This window comes from Emys orbicularis, chromosome 1 (genome assembly GCF_028017835.1).
Source record: "Emys orbicularis isolate rEmyOrb1 chromosome 1, rEmyOrb1.hap1, whole genome shotgun sequence".
NCBI lineage: Eukaryota > Metazoa > Chordata > Testudines > Emydidae > Emys > Emys orbicularis.
In genome coordinates, this window is record NC_088683.1 from 16,412,801 (window position 1) to 16,433,040 (window position 20,240).

Genomic DNA, 20,240 nt, shown 5'->3' on the forward strand with positions numbered 1-20,240 from the left:
GGATGCAATTTATAAAATTCTAATTACTTTTAAGTTATTTATTTCTATGTGGAAGTGTTGGTTTAAAAAAAAAGTAGAAAACCTCATTCTTCTTCGAGTAGTGTCCCTATAGGTGCTCCACTGTAGGCATGCTTGCGTCCCTGTATGGCTGATCGGAGAACTTTGGTAGCAGTGTCTGTTAGGCCCTGTAATGGTCCCCACTCAGGGTCTGGTTGGGAAGCATGGCCTAGTGGTCACAGCCACAACCCCAGACTGCAAATGGGGTTTAATATTGTATGTGCAACACACTTTTGTCATTGTGACCAGGTCTGCCAGGCAATTTGCCTTATTTCAAAGGGTTCCCCTATATCATGTCCATCTCCTATATTGGGGTGGGCAAACTCCGGTCTGGGGGCCACATCCAGCCTTTCAGATGTTTTAATCCGGCCCTCAAGCTCCCGCTGGGGAGCGGGGTCCGGGACTTGCCCTGCTCCATGCCGTGGCTCCACGCAGCTCACGGAAGCAGCGGTATGTCCCTCCTCCGGCTCCTATGTGTAGGGGCAGCCAGGGGCTCCACACACTGCCCGTGCCCCTAGCGCCGCCGCTGCAGCTCCCATTGGCCAGGAACTGCAGCCAATAGGAACTGCAGGGACAGCACCTGTGGATGGAGCAGCATGCGGAGCTCCCTGGCTGCCCCTATGCGTAGGAGCTGAGGAGGGACATGCCGCTGCTTTGGGGAGCTGCTTGAGGTAAGCGCCGCCAGGAGCCTGCACCCCTGACCCCCTCCTGCACCCCAACCATCTGCCCTAGCCCTGATCCCCCTCCTGCCCTCTGAGCCCCTTGGTCCCAGCCCAGAGCACCCTCCTGCACCCCCAATCCCTCATTCCCAGTCCCATCCCAGAGCCCACAACCCCATCTGGAGCCCTCACCCCCCCCCCGCACCCCAATCCCCTGCCCCAGTCCGGAGCCCCTTCCCACACCCTGAACTCCTAATTTCTGGCCCCACCCCAGAGCCTGCACCCCCTCCCACACCCCAACCCCCAGTTTCATGAGCATTCATGGCCCGCCATACAATTTCCATACCCAGATGTGGCCCTTGGGCCAAAAAGTTTGCCCACCCCTGTCCTATATGGTCGTTGGCTGTGACACTGTGCCCTGTACACTCATCAGATCTCATAAAATACGGTCCGATTATTACTTGTGAGGGAGACCTCCAGGGGCAATCCAGGGTGCTGCCTGTTGGTAGTGTTAGTGATTCAGTAGCTGGCACTCTCCCATCTGAACCAGTAATGAACCAGTGCTCGAGCAGGCTGCTAGGGAGCACAGTGCTGTTTGAAGATGCCATACACTGGCTAAGAAGTAAAACCTAGATCATGCCCACATAGTAGTCATCAAAGGTCCCACTTTAAAGATAGCACATTCTGAAAAAAAGCAAGAGTGTTAATCCGAGCGCCTGCTTTAAATTACAATTTGGGTAATTATGGCATGCCTACTTAAATAGTCCCTCTCCAAATTCAGTAGGAGAATTTAATTTTCACTTCCACTGCTAAAAACCTTTGTGTAATGTTGCTAGTGCTGAACGACTGCCACATTCCACCCAGAGTTTGGCGACCCTGCTATACCTCAGTGGCGGTCAAGTAATCCTTATATGTCATATGCCGTCTATAAAGCCCTTTTTATGATTTTTCTGGATGAAAGGGTCTGTCTGCAGTACAACCCTGTTTATGGGATGGTCTCTGTAGACATCCAAAACCTTCAGATAAAGAAAAATCTGAAAGAAATGTCAGAGTTGGCCTGCCAGCTATAAGAAGGCTGTGTTGTGGGTGCCCATCCCAAAAACATAGCCGAGGATATATCTAGATATACTTCTGGAGATCTGAGGTTTCAGAACAACTGGGGGACATAACTGAATATTGCTTAGTTCAGTGTTTTGGTGATGGGTCTAGATCTTCAGTAGACATAAACCAGTTTAGCTCTGTTGTAAACAACTCCATTTTGCACACGCTGAGGATCCAGCCCAATATGCTATGTTGTCAATGTGCGCGTCTCATTATCACTACATACTTTCTATCAATAAAAAGCAGTAACATTAAAGGATTTACATGCTTTTCATCTGGAAAAGAAATACGAGGATATATTTGAATGCCGAGTCTGGCGTTTGTCTTATTCTGGAGCTGTACATCATTTCACGTGCAGCGCTGCTGGAAACTCTTAATGACTTTTCTCCCAGGATGCATGCTGTAAGTATTTTCAGCAGTGGAGAGGAGCAGTCATGGAAAAGCATGTCACCACAACTCCGTTTATTAATAAAAGCCTGTTTCTCGTGCACAATGCCAGGACAATTAAAAAGGCAACCACTGGATATAGAAAACAGTTGGCTAAACAGAGTCCTAAGCAATGATAAACACAATGAAGTTTCCTTTGGGGTTGATTTTTATCCAGATGCAGCCAAATATCAAAGTGATATCAAAGGGAAGCTACCCATTAATTAATTCAAACTGACTTCACAAAGCAAGCCCATGCCTTTGCTGATATCTGATTCTGACAACTTCCTAATCTTCACAAGTTGTCATTAGGAGTGGCATTAAACCAGCCTGCAATCAATCCCAGCTCTTGCTCCACTGTATCTCAGAGATGTACCATCTCTAATCATGGTGGGCGGGGGAAGCAACTTTTCTTCTGAGAGAACAATTTGCGAATAGAATTTACAATCTGCCAGAGAATCTTACAAGCAGATCTACCTCAGTCATACACACACCGGACATCCCCCCTCCAGCCCTCACCAGTTACAGCAAAAATAGGTGCCTGTTTCACTGGGTGGAAAATACTGTTATAGGGCAAAAAGAAGCTTTGCAAGGAAAGGAATAATACTTGGGAGTCTGTAATGATCTTTTAAAAGCATGTGTACATCCTTATTATTGATTCAGAACTACAGAACCTGAGAGATAGGAGATGAGATTGGGGGGAAGATAAGACATTAAGCAGGAGAAGAGAGATGTTTTTAATCATGATTTTAAAAAAAATACCTCCAAAATGTAGATAAATGAAGGTAGTAATTCCACTTGTGAACATAAACAAAACACTCTAGTGGTTCTCACTGTTACTAGAATCCCTCAATGGGATTACAGCTTCATGTAGAATTTCAAGGTATGCGATGCCTTTTATATTTTCATTCAAGTGTCAATGATCTTAATGACTGAAAGTAGCTTGTGTTTGTGTTCTAGACCATCGCTCGAGTGGGTATCCACTAGACAGCAACTAACATTATTTTGTGACCAAATCATGACAATACCTCCGAGTAAAATGTGCTGGAATATTGTATGGTGTGTTTACATCAAAGACTGTGTTAAAAACAAAGTGGTAAAATGCTGTTGTGGGGAACAGCAACCCCAGCATCCGTAGCAGCCTAGGTGTAGATGGTGTGTTGATTTCTGAAAGGGCAAGAGAGAGGGACAGGAATTGTTTTTGATCATGCATAGAGGGGAGGATAAAATTATAAAATATGGATAAAACTACATGAAGGAAAATTTAGAGTGACTATCGGGGAAAAATGGGATCTGTTCAGTCTTCCAAAGGAAATGAGACGAAAGTCCTTAGAGGTACCTGGGTTGGGAAAATGTTAGAAATCATACTGTAGGGAATAATCCTGCATTAGCTTGAGGACAGTCTAGATGACTGAATAGATTTTTCCCATCTCCACTTCGTGTGGTAATAAATGGGTCTGGTTGTTTGAACGCACGATCCTCACTCGCCATATATGCAAAAATAAATATGGTTGGAAAAAAAAAAAGATGGTATTTAAGAACTACTGGAAATTGGCCATGTATTTAAATGCTTGGTTTATATTAATAATTCCTCCATTACGTGAGTCTGGTTTCTTTTGGTAGGGTTTGCCATGCATGCTGCAGATATGAAGCTATAACGCCAGCTCATGTGGTATGGCCCCTTTGCATAGTACTACTGGTGTAATCTGTCCCTAAATGTTATTGACCCAAGGAGGATTACCCCAATGTAAAGGGGGATGCACTGGTAGCGTAGAGCTGACAAAGAGGCTCTTTTGCCACTCATCCTCCCTGCTGACAGTATGGCAAACAAAAGAGTGAGTGGCTAGATAAAAGCGGGTCATGGCTGTGGACCACGACAGTCTTCGGCTGTGTTTTCATTCTACCTCTGGCGGCCTGATATAAGTTGCAGTGTCCCTGATGCTGCTTTTACCTTGTGCAGGGGAAACAGCCCGCACAAAGCAGTTGCAGGTTCAAGACCGTGCATAGCCAGTAATGTGACACCTGGCTGCAGGGAGGGTGAACAATGTCCGAGCCCTGATGTTGGTTTTATGCCACCAGAGATCAAGCTTATACTGGGGATATCCTCCCTAGCCCAGTTAAACTTTAAGCCACCTTTGCAAAGCATCCTTTGACCTGTGCTCTTTGGCTGTAGCTGAGGATCTGCCCCATAAAACACAATACAGAGAGGGAACCCTGTAGTCTTTGCTCAGGGAAAGATTCTAGTGAAATATAAGGGAGTTTTCCTGTATAAGGAATAAGTAAGGAAACACGTATTTGCGTATACTATATGTTATGTGTGGTATATAAGAAAAAGTCAGAACACATTTTTCAGGCAAATCAGAGGGCTCAGTCTTTGGGAATATCATATGTGGAGCATAGTCAGGATCAAAGCCCCTGGGACCGAGGGGTTCGGAGGACAGGAGGGGGATCGGGGCTGGGGCAGGGGGTTGGGGTGGGGGGGTGAGGGCTCTGGCTGGGGGCGCAGTCTCTGGAGTGGGGCTGGGGATGAGGGGTTTGGGATAAGGGAGGGGGCTCTGTGCTGGAATCGAGGAGTTCAGAGGGCAGGAGCGGGATCAGGGCTGGGGCAGGGGGTTGGGGCACGGGAGTGGGGGGTGCAGGCTCCATGTGGCGCTTACCTCAAGCAGCTCTTGGAAGCAATGGCATGTCCCCCTTCCGGCTCCTATGCAGAGGCGCAGCCAGGGGGCTCTGCGTGCTTCCCCGAACACAGGCGTTGCCCCCACTGCTCCCATTGGCCGTGGTTCCTGGCCAATGGGCGCTGCGGAGCCGACGCTTGGTGCAGGGGCAATGTACGGGGGCCGTAGGCTACCCCTATGTGTAGGAGCTGGAGCGGGGACATGCCGCTACTTCCGGGAGCTGTGCAGCGCCATGGCAGGCAGGGAGCCAGCCTTAGCCCCAGTTCACCGCCGACCGGACTCTTAACGACCCGATCAGCAATGCTGACCAGAGCCATGAGGGTCCCTTTTCGACCAGGCATTCCGGTCGAAAACCAGTCACCTGGCAACCCTATGTTAAAGACATGTAAAATGAACATTCCCTGCCACAAAGTAAGATCAGATAAAGTGCATTAGATATGATAGAGAGACATCAAAGAAGTAGGAGAATGGGTTTACACAACAGAAGGTTATGAGGTTACTTGACTACTCAATGTACACATTTTTGCTGCTGCTGTTTGTAACTTTATATACCTACACAGTGGATTGTATGTAATCTTACAGGTGTGTTCTGGTGTATGTGTGTCATTTAAGAATGCAGTATCATTCCTGTCCTCATAGAATATCAAAATGTTTTGCCATTGTAGAGTATTGTACTAACATTGATGACTTTCATTTTGACACAGTATTTGAAGTTAAAGAGAATTAGTCAAACTTAAGCTCATTCGGATATGGTGGGGTGTTAAATAGAATCTAAGGATCAGATCCTCAGTTGGTATAAACTGACATAATGCCATTGGCTTCAATGGAGCTGTGCCCATCTACACCATCTGAGGATTTGGCCCCATTCTGTTTTAATCCTGGGCAAGGATAAGAGAAAATTGTAGGGAAACTTTGGTAACTTCAGTGGTGACAGATAAATCCATAAATAAAATATCTGCAGTTCCTTGCTGGGGAGTTGATGTTCGCCCTCTATTAGTCAGATTTTCAAATACAATACACATTATTGGTTAATGAGAACGGTTTAACAGTACAAATCTGGCTAATCAGCTCCTGTCTATCTATCTATTAATCAATTGATTGTCAGTGTTATACTACCAAGCATCACCCTAGTACCCGAACAACTTCCATGTAAAGTCAATAGCAGAGTCCCTACTTTGTAAAACACTTTGAGAGGAAAGGTGCTGTTGATAGCCCAGCCCTGCTGATCAGAAAGTCTCAGCTGACATCTTGATAAACCGATATTTGCATGAATGTGGGAGCTATTAGTCATGACTCCTAGCTGAGTTTTTCAGTATACCCCAGTCTGGAGACTTGGAACCCGGGCATGTCATTCATTCAAAACCCCTTTCAGCTAAATACTGTGGCTAGTCCTTGAAATTGTTTTATAAACTTACACGTTCCAAGGTAGTTTGGGGGCCCATGTAACACTTTATAAGAAATCTGGAGGAGACTTAGTATTCAGTTGGTAATGGGAAGAAAGGTTGACCGATTTGCACTGGAGAAACGGGAATTGTGAATAAAGAAATGCCTTCCTGGTTCAAAGCTCTTCCTCGCCTTTTCTAAGTGAAAAGTGCAGAAGGTCCACATCAAGACCACTAAGACTTTCTATGAACCTTCATCCCCTCCTTTCTAATTTGAAAGGAAGCATTTCAATGGACATTATAGTTTTGCCTATTTTAGGCTTATCGTGAACATATTCTTTAAATATAAGATGTTCTTGCTGTTATATTGTAATGCAAGTATTAAGTACTTGCAATAGGAATGTTTTAAAAGATATATAATATTATAAAACAAGCTAGAATTTTAGTTTTGAGTCAAATAATAGACTTCACATTCTGACAGAAGTGAGCCAGTGGTCCAAGGTGGCCTTTCATTCTGCACAGCAAATCAGGCAGAAGGTTTGCTGGGAAGATGAACAAACGTCTATCAGAAACCCCATAGCGCAAAACAGAAGAAGTGATTGGAGACGGCTGTGTCCCCGAGACTTAGAGAAGTCACAAATGAAGGAGAAGACAACTGGATCTGGGGTGTTGTCACTGAAAAATAGGGAGCCCAGAGGTAGACTTTCTTGCCCTCCTAAAATGTTGCTGCCTTTCACATTTTTGCCACCTGTCGTTCATTTTAAAGTGTTAGTTTGATCTTTGCGGTGATGCAGCTTGAGGTATGGGATATATCGCACTTCAGTAATCGCATCATGATTTCCCCATATGCCGGTTACAAAGGTGCTAACGCAGAAAAGTGCAAAACAAAGTGATATGGTCAAATGAAGCTCCTACTTGATAGGCATCTTTGTGTCACAGTAAGAATGTTCTAAGTCCTAGCTGAGCAGGAGCTTTCATTAGAGAAGTCACTATTTTCTTCGGGGGGGGGGGGGGGGGGCGGGGGGGGTTCTAAACTTTTATTTGGGCCAAAAAATTCTCATGTTATTCCTAGCCTGACAGTGAATTCTCTTTGGTAAACTGGTAAAATTAAATGTAGCTGTTTTTGTGGACTCAGAGCATAAGAAAGAGAAGTTTTCCCCAGGACCAGATTAAAGCCTAGGCACTGTAAGACAGTGCATAGTGCCTCAACTCCTGCAGTCACCTGATAAGGCTGGAATCTCAGCTTTCCTTTAAGGAGCAAGGGGAAAATAAGGTTTTAGCCAGCATGATTGCAAAGAAAATGTTGAAAACGTGACCCCCAGTGTAACCAGTGTAGGGGGTCCTCTTCCTGAGTTCACAGAGAGCCAGAAATGATAGCTCTGAGAAGGGAGAACTGCCCTGTTAATCTCAGTGGAGTGTTAGCACCAAGAGCCACTGCTATGGGGGGGGCCCCCAGCAACACCTATCCAGCAGAGGACTCTGCATGTGGAAGGAGAAGAGAGCAGCATGTCGTAGAAATTTCTGTCCATTCCAGCTGAGGAATAAGGAGAGACGGACACAACTAATCAAGCAAGGAGCCCCGGGAGGGGCGATCCGTTTATTTCAATTGCAATTGGGTTCAAGCTCATAAGTCAGCAAGAACCCCGAAAACACTTACACCAAAGCATTGTATGCAGTTGACTATGATAATCTATTGCTCCATATTTGGCCAAAATTTGCTATCATTACCATACATAGTTAGCAAGCTACATATATCCGCCCCTCTTGTGACCCCTTATTGTTCATCTACTTCCCCCCCCCCCCCCATGCGTTATTTGCAAACCAAGCAGTTAGTTATCTACAGGATGCAGGCACAGAAAGTTCCACTGTCTGCAGGTTTGGAGTTTGGCTACATTTCCTCTCGAAGGAACTTCCTGAGTTAAGACAATCCATAGGTAGCACTGCATGTTGCCCTTCTTCTTTCTCCCATGTGTATGTGACAAATTTGCCCCCTGGCAGTTAAGTAGAATAATTTTATTTCAAGCAGATTTGTCCCACTCACTCAAGTGTATATGCCTTGCTGCTGGAATAAGTACTGCCACTCCTGGGGAGGACATAGGGACTCCATTCTGCTGCCGTTCTGGGGGGCTATAGGAGCAGAGACGTGGGGGGGGACTATATTATGGCATGCCTGGGGCCCCTGTATTGCTTTGCTCCAGCCCTGTTTTCCATCCAAGAACATGGTCCTTTTGCACTCAGATGATTCAAAAATGACTTCATTGAAAACAGCAGCCTTGCCGTTGATTTGGAATGCATGCCAAAGCCTGAAAGGCTGGTCGGAACTTGAGAATAAAAAATTAGGGGGTGGTGTTATGGCCTAAGTTTCCTGGTTTTACTCGGGAGTTGTGCTTTTCCTTATGCAAAACTGGCAGTTGTGTACACATCTGAAAGTGGCACATAAGGAGATCGCAGTGCGCATGCACACAACTGCATACCGCAACCCTGTAGTCATTTTAGTTGTTCGTCTCTGGATTCTAGTGAAGTTCTGTATTTTTCCTTTCTGTGAGACACTTCTCCTCACGTGGTGCTAGTATTCTTTATGGTAAAGGGATGCGAACTAGCTAGTGAGGAGAAAATGAAATGAATCCTCAAATGGGTACAGATAATAGCCATGAGGAGAGAGTGACAGGGTACAGTTTCAAAGCACCTGAGTGGCATGCAATAAGACTTAGGCTCCTAAGTGCTTAAGTCACTTTCGGAAATGGGACTTGGGATTCTAAGTCACTTAAGCACCTTTGAAAACTTTACCCAATGGCAGTAAGGAGGCCTGGTGCCCTTGTGGTGATAGTTATTGTAGGAATGATGACCCACTGATTCTGAGATTTGAGAGACCTGGGTTCACATCCCTGCTCTGCCACTGGTTACCTGTATGATCTTGGGCAAGTCACTGAGGGTAGAGCTACACTGTTTACTAAGCCCAAGTGCCCTTCTGTCCACACACAAATCATTCAGACTTGGGTCAGCAAGCACCCAGGTCCTAGGACACTGCTAGGTGGGGTTGATCAGAGTCCAAGTCCTACTGTGACTCAGGTCCAAACCTTCTCATTCTGCACAGTAGATGCAGATCAAGCCACAGACCTGAGTCAGAAGGTCTGGGTGCATTAGCATGGCTGTGAGACACAGGCCAAGCAATTATAAATCCCGATTTACCATGCAGTGTGGACACCCAAGCACGGGCTTGCTAACACCAAGTCCACAAGCCCAGGTCAGACCTGGGCTTACCGTGCAGTGTAGACATATAAGTCTCTCTGTGTCTCAAGTCCCCATGTGTAAAATGGGGATAATTGCACTACCCTACCTCATACATTAAATACCAATATATTAAAGATGGTGAAGGATTTATATACTGAGGTGATAGAGGCTATATAAGTACCATAGATAGGCAGAGCAATGGTGCCGTGGATTCTAATTCATGCTTTGGCAATGCCTCACTCTATTACCTTGGCCATCATCTCATTGTGCTTCATTTTCATTTTCTTCAGAAGTATGGATGATTATATACCATACCTCGAACTATGGGGCTCAGTCGATGATTAGTGAAGCGCTCTGTGATCTTTGGATGGATGGTGCCGTAGTAGTGTGACGAAGGAAAAAAATATTGGAGTGCAAACTTCAATTGGCAAAATGTCAACAAAAGTTATTGCTGCCACAGACGAGATGAATAAATATCACTGTTAAAACAATATCTGGTGTTTTGCTCAGATGTTTCAATGGGTTTGTTTTTTAAGCCCGGATAATGCAAAGTAGCCCCAAGGCATTATTCCAAACAAGATGTAGAATCCATCTTGATATTATTTTTAGGATTGAATGGGTTTTGTAAAGGCTCATTTGTCTGAAGAAAAGATAGTTAATCATTTTTGTTTGCAGATGATTATTAAGAGAAAATGTCAGAGCGAAGTTAAGGAAGGGGAGGTACTTCTATCTGACTTGCATATGTCCCAAAGTCACAGCAACATGGGTGGGTGGAAAGGAGTGAGGGGATCCAATGAACGGGAGCGTACATTATGAAATGAAGTTGCCATTTCTAAAACCACCAGACTGCGGGTGGGGGGCGTGAGGTTATAATTTTAAAAGAAGACAAAGTGTTAAATGCTAATTCATAAATGTGGCTGGCAGACCTGCAGGATGCGGGAGGTAAACTGTGGAAGGGATCATTAGAATACGAATTTCAGTTCAGGTCTGCAGATGGTTTGACCCCACTACTCCTTTACATCAGGGGTCAGCTGAGTAAAATAATTGTTAATTTAGCAGGTTAGCTTTAAACCAGTGCTTATGTATGTAGTATCTTTATCCAAGGTAGATTACAAGATGCTTAATAAGATGTCAGGAATATTTACCAAAAGAAATGCAAGCTATCGTTTGGGGAGACATATGGTATTTACCATTCAATATATATCTCAATTTGATATGCATTTATTTTAAAGCGCAGCATTATTTTAAGTCGCTCAAGTTAATTGAATTTTAAAAAATGGAATATAGTGTGTTACAGATGACTGACTTGGAAAACCTCCAAAAGTCATTGAATTTCAGCAGTGTCAATGTTCTCGTATAAAAGAAACAACTTGTTGAAATGAGCTCTTGGCTTGTTCCATATGTTCTTAATAGAACATAATGATGTTATGCATTGTGACAGGGACTATATTTGTTGTGCACCAACCCTATTCACATATATGGATATATTAATGCTTTTATTTATTCGTATGGCATTAACATCTAGGAGCCCCAGTCATGGACCTGGGGACCTTTGTGTTGGGTGTTGTATGGCTACAGAACAAAGAACCTGGTTTATGGACTTGTGAATGGAAGATATTTCTTATGAACATATTACACATATTAATTGATTGAGCCTGACAACACACCAGTGTGGTAGCAACATATTAGACTCCTTTTACAGATGGGTAAAGTGAGGAAAAAGCGACTTACCTAAACAAGCCAGTGCTGGGAACCTTGAGTCCTTCCTCCAACCACTAAACGATGCTTCTCTTATCAGGGAAACCCACTGAAGCCAATATGAGTCTTTCCACTGACTTCGGTGGGCTTTGAAACAGACCTTTTTTAGTCATTGTTGGTTACCGCAGTTAATATAGAGAATATTCTACAGCTTACAAATTCATTATATAAACCTCACTTCTTCAGATGCATGGTAACTAACGTATACCTTTCCCTGAAGGTACATCTCGGTAGAGCCTGTTGCTCTTGAGTCATAGCTACAATATTGGCAGCATATTGCCAAATCTCTACTACCCCTGCTTCTTCCATGGTCCCTTTATTTCCCTCCTCCCCAGGAAGTCTCCCTTATAGGCAGACTTGGTTAACACAGGGTGTGTGGAGGTATCTGAACTCCTCTTCATCCCTGAAACCACTTACATAGTGACTCCGGTAAACTCCTAGGGGAGTTCTCTGAAGCTTCTCCAGAACATTTGGCCTAATCGTCCAAAGAGCTACATCATATTTTCTTGAGAGGTGATCTGCAGAAGAAGGAGATGTGAGAGGTGAGCCAAGAGAGGGCATAGTAAAACACAAACAGCAGTGGGGAAGTGGGGACAGATGAGCCAAGAGGAGAAGAGGTAACAGTAGAGACCATGAAATGGGAAGAATGGGATTAAGAGCTCCAGAGAAATGAGTGGTATTGATGGGTTGGGGATTTTGGAAGGATTAAGGGCTGGAGAGTGAGCAATATTAAGAGCCACAGAGATAGAGGGTCACTCTCAGCATGCTGAGCTCTTCTAAGCCCCTTGCTTGGAGTCACACTGTGCTGAACTCTGAAGGAAACTCCTCCCTTCACCCAGAATTGTAGGGGGCCAGTGAGCGACCAAAGTGTTGAACTGGTTGAAGCCAAAGGATGATCAACATGGACACACGGGACTGCTTGGTTTGTGGTTTTCTTCTGCATCAGAAACAATAAGGACAGGTTGGAAAGTGGGTGATCCCCATCAAGCATGGAAATTCACAAAAATTCCACTGAGGGAGTTCCACACCTCCGAAAATCAGGCCCAGCAGCCCTTTTTCCAGCACTGAAGGGACAATCATGCTTTCAGGGTGAATGCCATTGACTGATACTGGGCCCCTCTTTAAAACAAACACACACATTCAAAAAACCTCCGTTCCGCAGGACAGGTGGATTTATAAGGCACTGGGACAGTAGTATATGTCGACATTAAGGCTGAGATTAAGGGGCTAGGCTGCTTTAAAGGTTTGGATACACAATTCCCATCAAAGTTAATGGGAATTGGGTGTCCAAATCCCCAGTGATTTTATAATATTCCACCCTAACTGTGCTAATATTGAAGAAAGGGTTAAGCAACTGCTGCTAGCGTGGCAGATACTGAATGCATACCAATGTCTGCTGAGAATTCTCTCCAATTCACCTTTAGCACTCCATGTTTGACTACACCTGTTTTTTAATATTCTTTGAATAAATAAAACAAGCTGTAAGCTTATGTTGTTGTGCGATGTGAAAACACACAATAATAATCACAGCTAATGACTCTTCTAAATGCTAAACTGTGCACACCACCTTGTTTGGTATTTGTTTTGTATACAGAAGGTAACATACACGGAATAACTAGGAAGCCACGTTACAGATGGGGCTGTGGAATGGTATTTGACAGCCGATTAGAGTAGTCTGACAGAAATGATGACTTAATCACCATGACAGACTCCAAATTCCCAGATAGAATTCCACCCAGGTTAATCTAATTTCCTTGCAAAATTTTTGCCAGAAATAGACTCTTACTTTGCTTATTTTCCCCCTTACAGATGTCACATGGTTTTGACAAGAATGTAAATAGGTAGAGTTATTACTGTTGAAAAGATGACTTTGAGGCTTGAAAGCGAGACAGGATCTGTACCTCTGAGAGTGTTTTTCCAGCACAGTTGTATTTATATATGGTTGTACCCGCTCAGAAAAAAACAATGAAAAACACCTAATTAGTCATCTTTAACTTATAGGCCAGGACTTGAGGTCTGCTCCTGCTCCCAGAAAAGCCAACAGTAAAATTCCTATCGACTTATGTGGGATTGCACATCTTTCAAGCAGTTGGTCCAATTCCCGTGTGGAGCCACATTAGAATCCGTTTGTCAGATTGGGGTCCTAGTTTTTACGCTATCTTGCACTGCGACCTTGTGTGGTTTAGTGGGTAGCATACAGAACGGGGACTCAGGATACTTGGGTTCTATTTCTGGCTCTGCTGCTGGCAGACCTTGGGCAAGTCACTTCACCTCTCCGTGCCTCAGTTTCTTCATCTGAAAAATAGGGATAATGATGCTTACTTCCTCTGTAAAACACTACATAAGAGCTAGGTATTGTTGTTGTCTGTACAGCATCATGCACATCAGTGGAGCTACAGAAAACCTTGATGATGCAGGCTAGTTCTCTATTACAGTATATTCTCCAGTCTGGTTTCAAAGAGCTCGAGACATGGGGCTTCTACCAGATCTCTTGGGAGGTTGTTCTACAGTCAACCTTGCTGATAGAAAATACCAGTTGTTTCCTTTTACCATGGAGTCTGAGCTGCATTCAGGGTGTCGTTGATGTGCAAATTTTTTTACATGCATTACTTTATTTCTTCCCTATTTATTAACTGCAAAATCATTCTCATAAATACTGCACTTTTATAAGCAATGCTTCCTTCAAGCCACAGAAAAACGTCTCCACTGTTTTTAGTTATGAAAGCATGACATATTGAGAAATCACTCACCTGGAGATACATAAGTGTGTGGCTTTCTGATGTATATCTACAATAACTGCTTTCTGATAAGACATGAAATCCTTCATTTCAGTAGATGACATGATTCTAGTGGGTGGCATCTAATTTGAAACAGGTTTATATCATCTGTAATCTTTTGGAGGACCTAGGAAAGCGCAGCTATTTTATTACTTTATAGCCTACAGTTATACAAGCAAGATATAAAATGCTCCGATTATTTTCCCTTTTGCTCATTGTAGAGGGAACAGAAAGTACCTATTTAGCCCTCGTCTCTGCCCCCTTTAATTTTCTTATTCACTGCACACCTCTTCCAGATTCAATCTCCCCCCTCCACACTCACACACTTTTAAATATTTTATGGGTAGAGAGCTTATAATATGTATTGTCACGGCAGCTGTCTCTAGAGGTCAGCAATGAGTTTAATAATGAGATGCGAACCAGTGACTCTGTAAAACCCATTTCAGGTTATAAATGGCATGTTTTATTGAATCTAGTGTTAAAGGTTGCTAACTTATCAATTGGTGATGGCCAGGGTTAAACAAGCTTCAACATGAGCCCGCTCATGTAAGGAAACTAACAGGGTAATGTTTTTTACCACCCTTTTTTTTCCAGATGCCCTGTTTTTGTGTTTTGTACCCGCCTTACTACGGATATTCTGCAGGTTATTCTCACAGGGCCTGATTCTGATCTCATGCTAGTTGGCCCTAATGTAACTTTATTGAGTACAATGGAGTTATCCTGATTTACAGCTTGCTGAGGAGAGAATCGGGCCCACAGTTTTGATTGAGAAATTTTGCAGTTAGGTGCGAACCACAGTCACAACTGAGTCATGAATAGCACTGTTAATTATTTTTGCAAAAAGGACAAACTAGTGGCCTAATAGCAAATCAGTGGTAATTATGCCATGATGAAAGTTACAAGGTGGGTGAGGTACTATCTTTTATTGGACAAGCTTCTGTTGGGTAAAGGAGACAAGCTTTTGAGCCACACAGAGTTCTTCTCCAGACCGAATACCAGCAAGCTCTACAGAAAAGGTTTTAGGGAAAAGGCTGCTTCAGAGAAGATTAATTTGCTAGAGTTAACCTACTTCTACCAGACTAGAACTTATATATTTTGTTTTATTTGTAACCATATCTGTTTCTGTTCTCTTTGTTTAGTATCTCTGTGCTTTATTCATAAACTTATTCTTGGTTTTACTATAAGTTCTTCTCAGTGTATTAATACAAAAGTGTGACTCCTCAGCTCAGCTAGCAGGCTGGTGTGCATAACTCTCACTCTGGAGACCGCAGACTTGGTAATTTCTGAGAGTGTCTAGTAACGGGCTGGCTATTGGTGAAGAACCCATTTCCAGGATGTTCGGGAACTAGGTTGCATCAAGTGTTATCTGCAAGGCATAGTAAAAGCTGGCAGAGCTTTAGAGGAAATTGTATGGTTGGCTAACAGACTGGGGTGACAGGGAGCGGTCACTCACCGCTTGTCTTCACTACCGGCTGCAATTGATGCAGTGGGTATCGATTTAGCGGGTCTAGTGAAGACCCGCTAAATCGACGGCAGAGCGCTCTCTGGTCGACCCTGGTACTCCACCTCTCTGAGAAGAATAAGATAAGTCAACCACAGAGCATCTCCCGTCGACACAACGCAATGAAGACACCACGGTAAGTCGACCTAAGCTACGTCGACTCCAGGTACGTTATTCACGTAGCTGTAGTAGCGTAACTTGGGTTGGCTTACCCCGATAGTGAAGACAAACCCTTAGTTTAGCTCCAGCAAGTCTCTCTGTTGCTAAGGCAGAGGGGTAAGAAGGCCACTCATAGTTCTGGGCTCCCTGAAAAAACATTACTTTGGGTGATAAAGTGCCAAACGATTATGGCTTTTTGATGGTAACCGCTACAAAGAACACTTTCCTTATGAGCTTGATCCACAATTGACCTCTATGTCTAACCTCTCTAGGATGGAACTAAAAAGATGCTTCACTTTAGAACCATCAACTTGTAGAAATTACAGATGGAACCAGCTCTGGTCTAAATCTATCTGCTTAGATGCTGTAGTGTTAAGTGCTGTATAAAGACAGGAAGATAGTTTGATTCCCCATCTAGTGTAATAGGTGGGTTGGGTTGGTTTTTCATGACTGCATGCTTTCCAGGGCTTTGTCGATCTGACATAACCCAAGCAATGCTAATTCCAGCACTTCCCTCAGGAGACTGTTCTACATTACAGACCTTAATGTCAAACAATATATCTGGAACAGTCAGCCTAAATTTTCCTTTGCTCATTGCTCCTAGTTACACCCTCTTGCATCACCCTAAACAATTCCTTTCGCTCATTGATGACTTCATCTTTCAAATGCTTAGCAAAGAGGCAATGCAGATAATGGGCTCATTTTAGCGAGTTATGCCACTTTTTTCTTGTTTGATTTTTCCCTTGATGGGGGCGATGCACTTTCCCACATTCCCATGAACTTAAATTCCCCTGCAGTGCACATAGAAACGTAGGAATGAAAGGGGCCTCACAAGGTCATCTAGTCCACCTCTTTCACCATGACCCACCCCACGTTGAGGCAGGATTAAGTATACTTTGACCATCCCTGACAGATGTTTGTCAAACTTGTTCTTAAAAACTTCCAAGGGGTTTCCACAACCTCCCCAGGTAACCTGTTCCAGGGCTTCACTATCCTTGTAGTTAGAAAGTTTTTCCTAATATCTAACCTAAATCTCCCTTAATATTGCTGATGTCAAGATAACAATTAAACATCAGGTAAAGGAAACAAAGCATAACAGACATTCCCCTTCCCTAGATATTAGATGAAAATCAGAAAGATGGCAGACAGGCACTGGGCTGTTAGAGTCCGGTTGGGAAATAAATGGATCAAAGAAAACGGGATTGTTAAAATAAAGTATTTTACACATCCCAGTGACTACGTGCACCATATGGCTCTGCTTGTTCCTTAAGACACTGTAGGGAATGAAACAGAAGAGGTTTTGCAAGCAGTGCAAGGAGTGTATTGATTTGTGGGACATTCTGAACTTTGAGTAGATTCTATGGAAGATTCACAGGAATGTTCTCTACTTGCCAAGGAATCCAGCAAGTACAGCATCGAAAACTAAATACCACTACCAAAAACCACACATGCTACTCATTTTCTCTTCCTCTCTGGCTATAAACACATTTGACATGATTGTGTGGTTCCCATCTTCTGCTTAATTGTTGATTTTTTTTTTCCAATTCCATATTTGGCATCTTTTTTAAATAAAGCGGGAATAGCAGTTGACGGTTTCAGGCAGCACAAACCCTGTTGCGTTCATGGAGTGCAATAATAGTACAGACCATTCAACATGCCTGTGTGAAATGTGGAGGAATTACTGGAGAAAGGTCTATGGCCCCAATCCTGCAATGAGCTCTGCATCTTAAGGTCCCAGCACATGTGCAGAGCCCCACTAAAGTCAGTAGATCTCTAGGCAACCTCAGGTGTCTTTCCCCACAGAACAATTTTCAGGATCAGTGCTTAAGGCTTGAGAGCAGCAATAAGAAATGACCACTGAGGTGCAATGGGAATTTGTACACTGAAATTGCTCTGCAAGCTCATCAGAGAGATCCTCTGAACAGCTGTCATGTGCTTGCACTGTGCTAAGAAAGAGTGCATGGTGGAGATTTGGGGGAAGGTGTAAAAAAAAAAAAGGAAAAGGCTCTGGTTTGTAATGTGTTTTCAGATCAAAAGTCTTGTAGCTGCAGGGGAGTGACCTGGGGCAGCGCCCCATTCTGAAAGGCAAAGTCTGCCATTCCAAATGGGAGATTGTAGATTGCCCTTGGGTACAACACAGTGTGTTAATTGCTATATAAGGCTACACACGGGAGTTTGCTTATTGTTTAGAAACAGGTTGAAAAAGAAAAGTGCATTAGGAGTTTTGATGAGACCAGGATTGTAGCCACATCCTAAGGGCAGCTTGGTGAATGAGTGATTAAAGTGTTTTGAAGAGAAGGCCAGTCACTAAGCAAGCAACAGCTATGGGAATCACAGATCTTTTCCCCTTTGGTACTGAATGAGTTGTTGTCACACACTCCTTAATCACGAACCAAAGTTCATTTGTTAAACCAAACAAATCAAGACGTGTAGGTTTCAGTTGCTGCCTGGCAGTTCTTAGATTACTTTAGAATTTTGTCTCTGTTCTGCTAGTTGTTAACAAACTCAAGAAAAGAAAAGTTATAAGCTGGTAAAACAGAAATCACGGATGCCATAAACCAGCCAGGGCTGTAACTTGAGAGGTCTTCTGAAACTAAATACAACAAATTAAAGTTTATATGAGTCCTATGGGCCCAATAAATTGTGGAGGTTTAAACTAGCTGGTTATAAAATACTCTTTTAACATTTTACTTTCATTTAAAAGCCAATATTAAGGTATCATTTGAAATTTATATCTTTCTGACTTGCCAGCCTGTTTAATATTGATCGTGTATCGTTTTAGCCCCCTGAGCAACTAAAGTCAGCAGTGCCAATAAAAGTAAAATGCTTGACTTTGTGACTGTCTAACCTGCTTTACTGTCTTTTTATTTATATTTTTAGATGCATCATCCTATTCAGATGAAACCCGCAGATAGTGAAAAGTCCAATGGTAAGTGATTATCCTATTTCCTACTTAATGTGTGTGTGTGTGTGTTTTCATTTAAAAAAACAAATGCAAGGTATAGCTTATGCTTTTCTCTTAAAATAGTGAAAACCCTTTAAGGAAGTATCCCTATAGTGGAGAGATCTGGAAAAATGTTGACCTGTTTTGAACTCCCGTTTATCTTCAGTTTAAAGAAGGGAGGAAGTGTTCTTTCCTCTCTTCCTCATACATTCTCTGTGTCATGGCTTTGTTGTGTTTGTCTTTTGTTGGCATCCTGCTGACAGTAGTTGTGGAGTTTCTTAGCAATCAGTAACACCTGATGCTGATAACAGTCTGAGATTAAAATAATATGGGAGTGGAAAGAGAAATTCCCATATTCAGGAAAGTATTTAAGCACTGTCTGAATTGGACTTAGGGATATTCTTCAAGTTAAGCATGTGTCTAAACACCCTTCCTGAATAAGTGTGCTTCTCTGACTCTAGGATCAATTTAGAATCAAACTGGATGTTTTGCTCTTAATTATGAGACCCATATTGACTTTTGTTTTAGGTAGGGTACTCTAGACCTCTCTCAAATAAATATTATGACAATAATATCTATTCAAAATATAGCTTATTGACTTAAGGAATATATATGATGTGCAAAATATACAGTGTGCTAAATCTATAAAATACATCAGATCTGCATATTCCAGGCATTAGACAATCTGATGGTAGGGCTGCCTGTGTGTGTTTTTGTTTAAAAAAAAAAAATCTATACATCTTTTCCCCCTTGATTCATTCCTATAATTTACTAAAATATATGTTAAAGAAATCACCTTCCTTCTTAGACTGCAAGAGCTTCTTTTCCCCATAAGGCTGACATAATTAGAGCCGGTGTCTTCCAACAGGCATCTCTGCACCTCATTAATTAGTAATCAGGGCAGAAGCCATGCACTTAGAGATCTACATATCTGCAAATGTAAATGATGATTGGGCTCTAAATCTCTCCGCAAGGTTTTGCTAATTGTACTGCATCCCATTTTTAGCCTTCTCCACAGACTAAAGTTTAGAAGGAACTTAAAACTTTGTACTGTGCCCCTTTCCACGTTGCGGACAGCTTTAAAAACTGGCCAGGTGCACAGCGGAACTGGGCTGGCCCCTATGGTAATGGAAATGGGGAAACTTGCTCTTCTATTGGAGAGGTGCTCACATAACATCAACCAAAAAAGCACTCACCACTAGCACGAAGTCGTCACCCTTGTTTGGATGCTCAGCAGAAAGGCCAAGTAATCCGAGTATGCAGACTGGGTGAAATCCTAGCCCCATTGAAGTCACTGGGAGTTTTGTCACTGACTTCACGGGGACCAGGTTTCCACCCCAAGTATTTATCAAGCTTTCAATGGCCGTTTTTTTTCTCCTCTGCAAGGGTACTGCATAAAACCCTATGAACTAATTAAGTCCAACGTAAGCCTTATATGGGCCCTTCTACATAGGGTAAATTTCACTCTAAAATCTCATGGACAGAATAGAAGTGCAATAGAGAATTGACCAAAAATGAACTACCCCCTCATCCCTAGACCGTGTCCTCCCAGAACAAGACTCAGGCACAT

General features: G+C 43.1%; 1 protein-coding gene across 3 annotated transcripts in view; it reads left to right on the forward strand.

Moving 5' to 3' along the window:
• CELF2 (CUGBP Elav-like family member 2) overlaps window positions 1-20,240 on the forward strand; it is a 445,244-nt gene that overhangs the window by 345,426 nt on the left and 79,578 nt on the right. For all 3 annotated transcript variants that reach the window (XM_065419232.1, XM_065419240.1, XM_065419247.1), the window contains one exon: window positions 18,607-18,655. In XM_065419232.1, coding sequence (XP_065275304.1) covers window positions 18,607-18,655 — 49 coding nt within the window. The remainder of the gene's footprint in view (window positions 1-18,606; window positions 18,656-20,240) is intronic.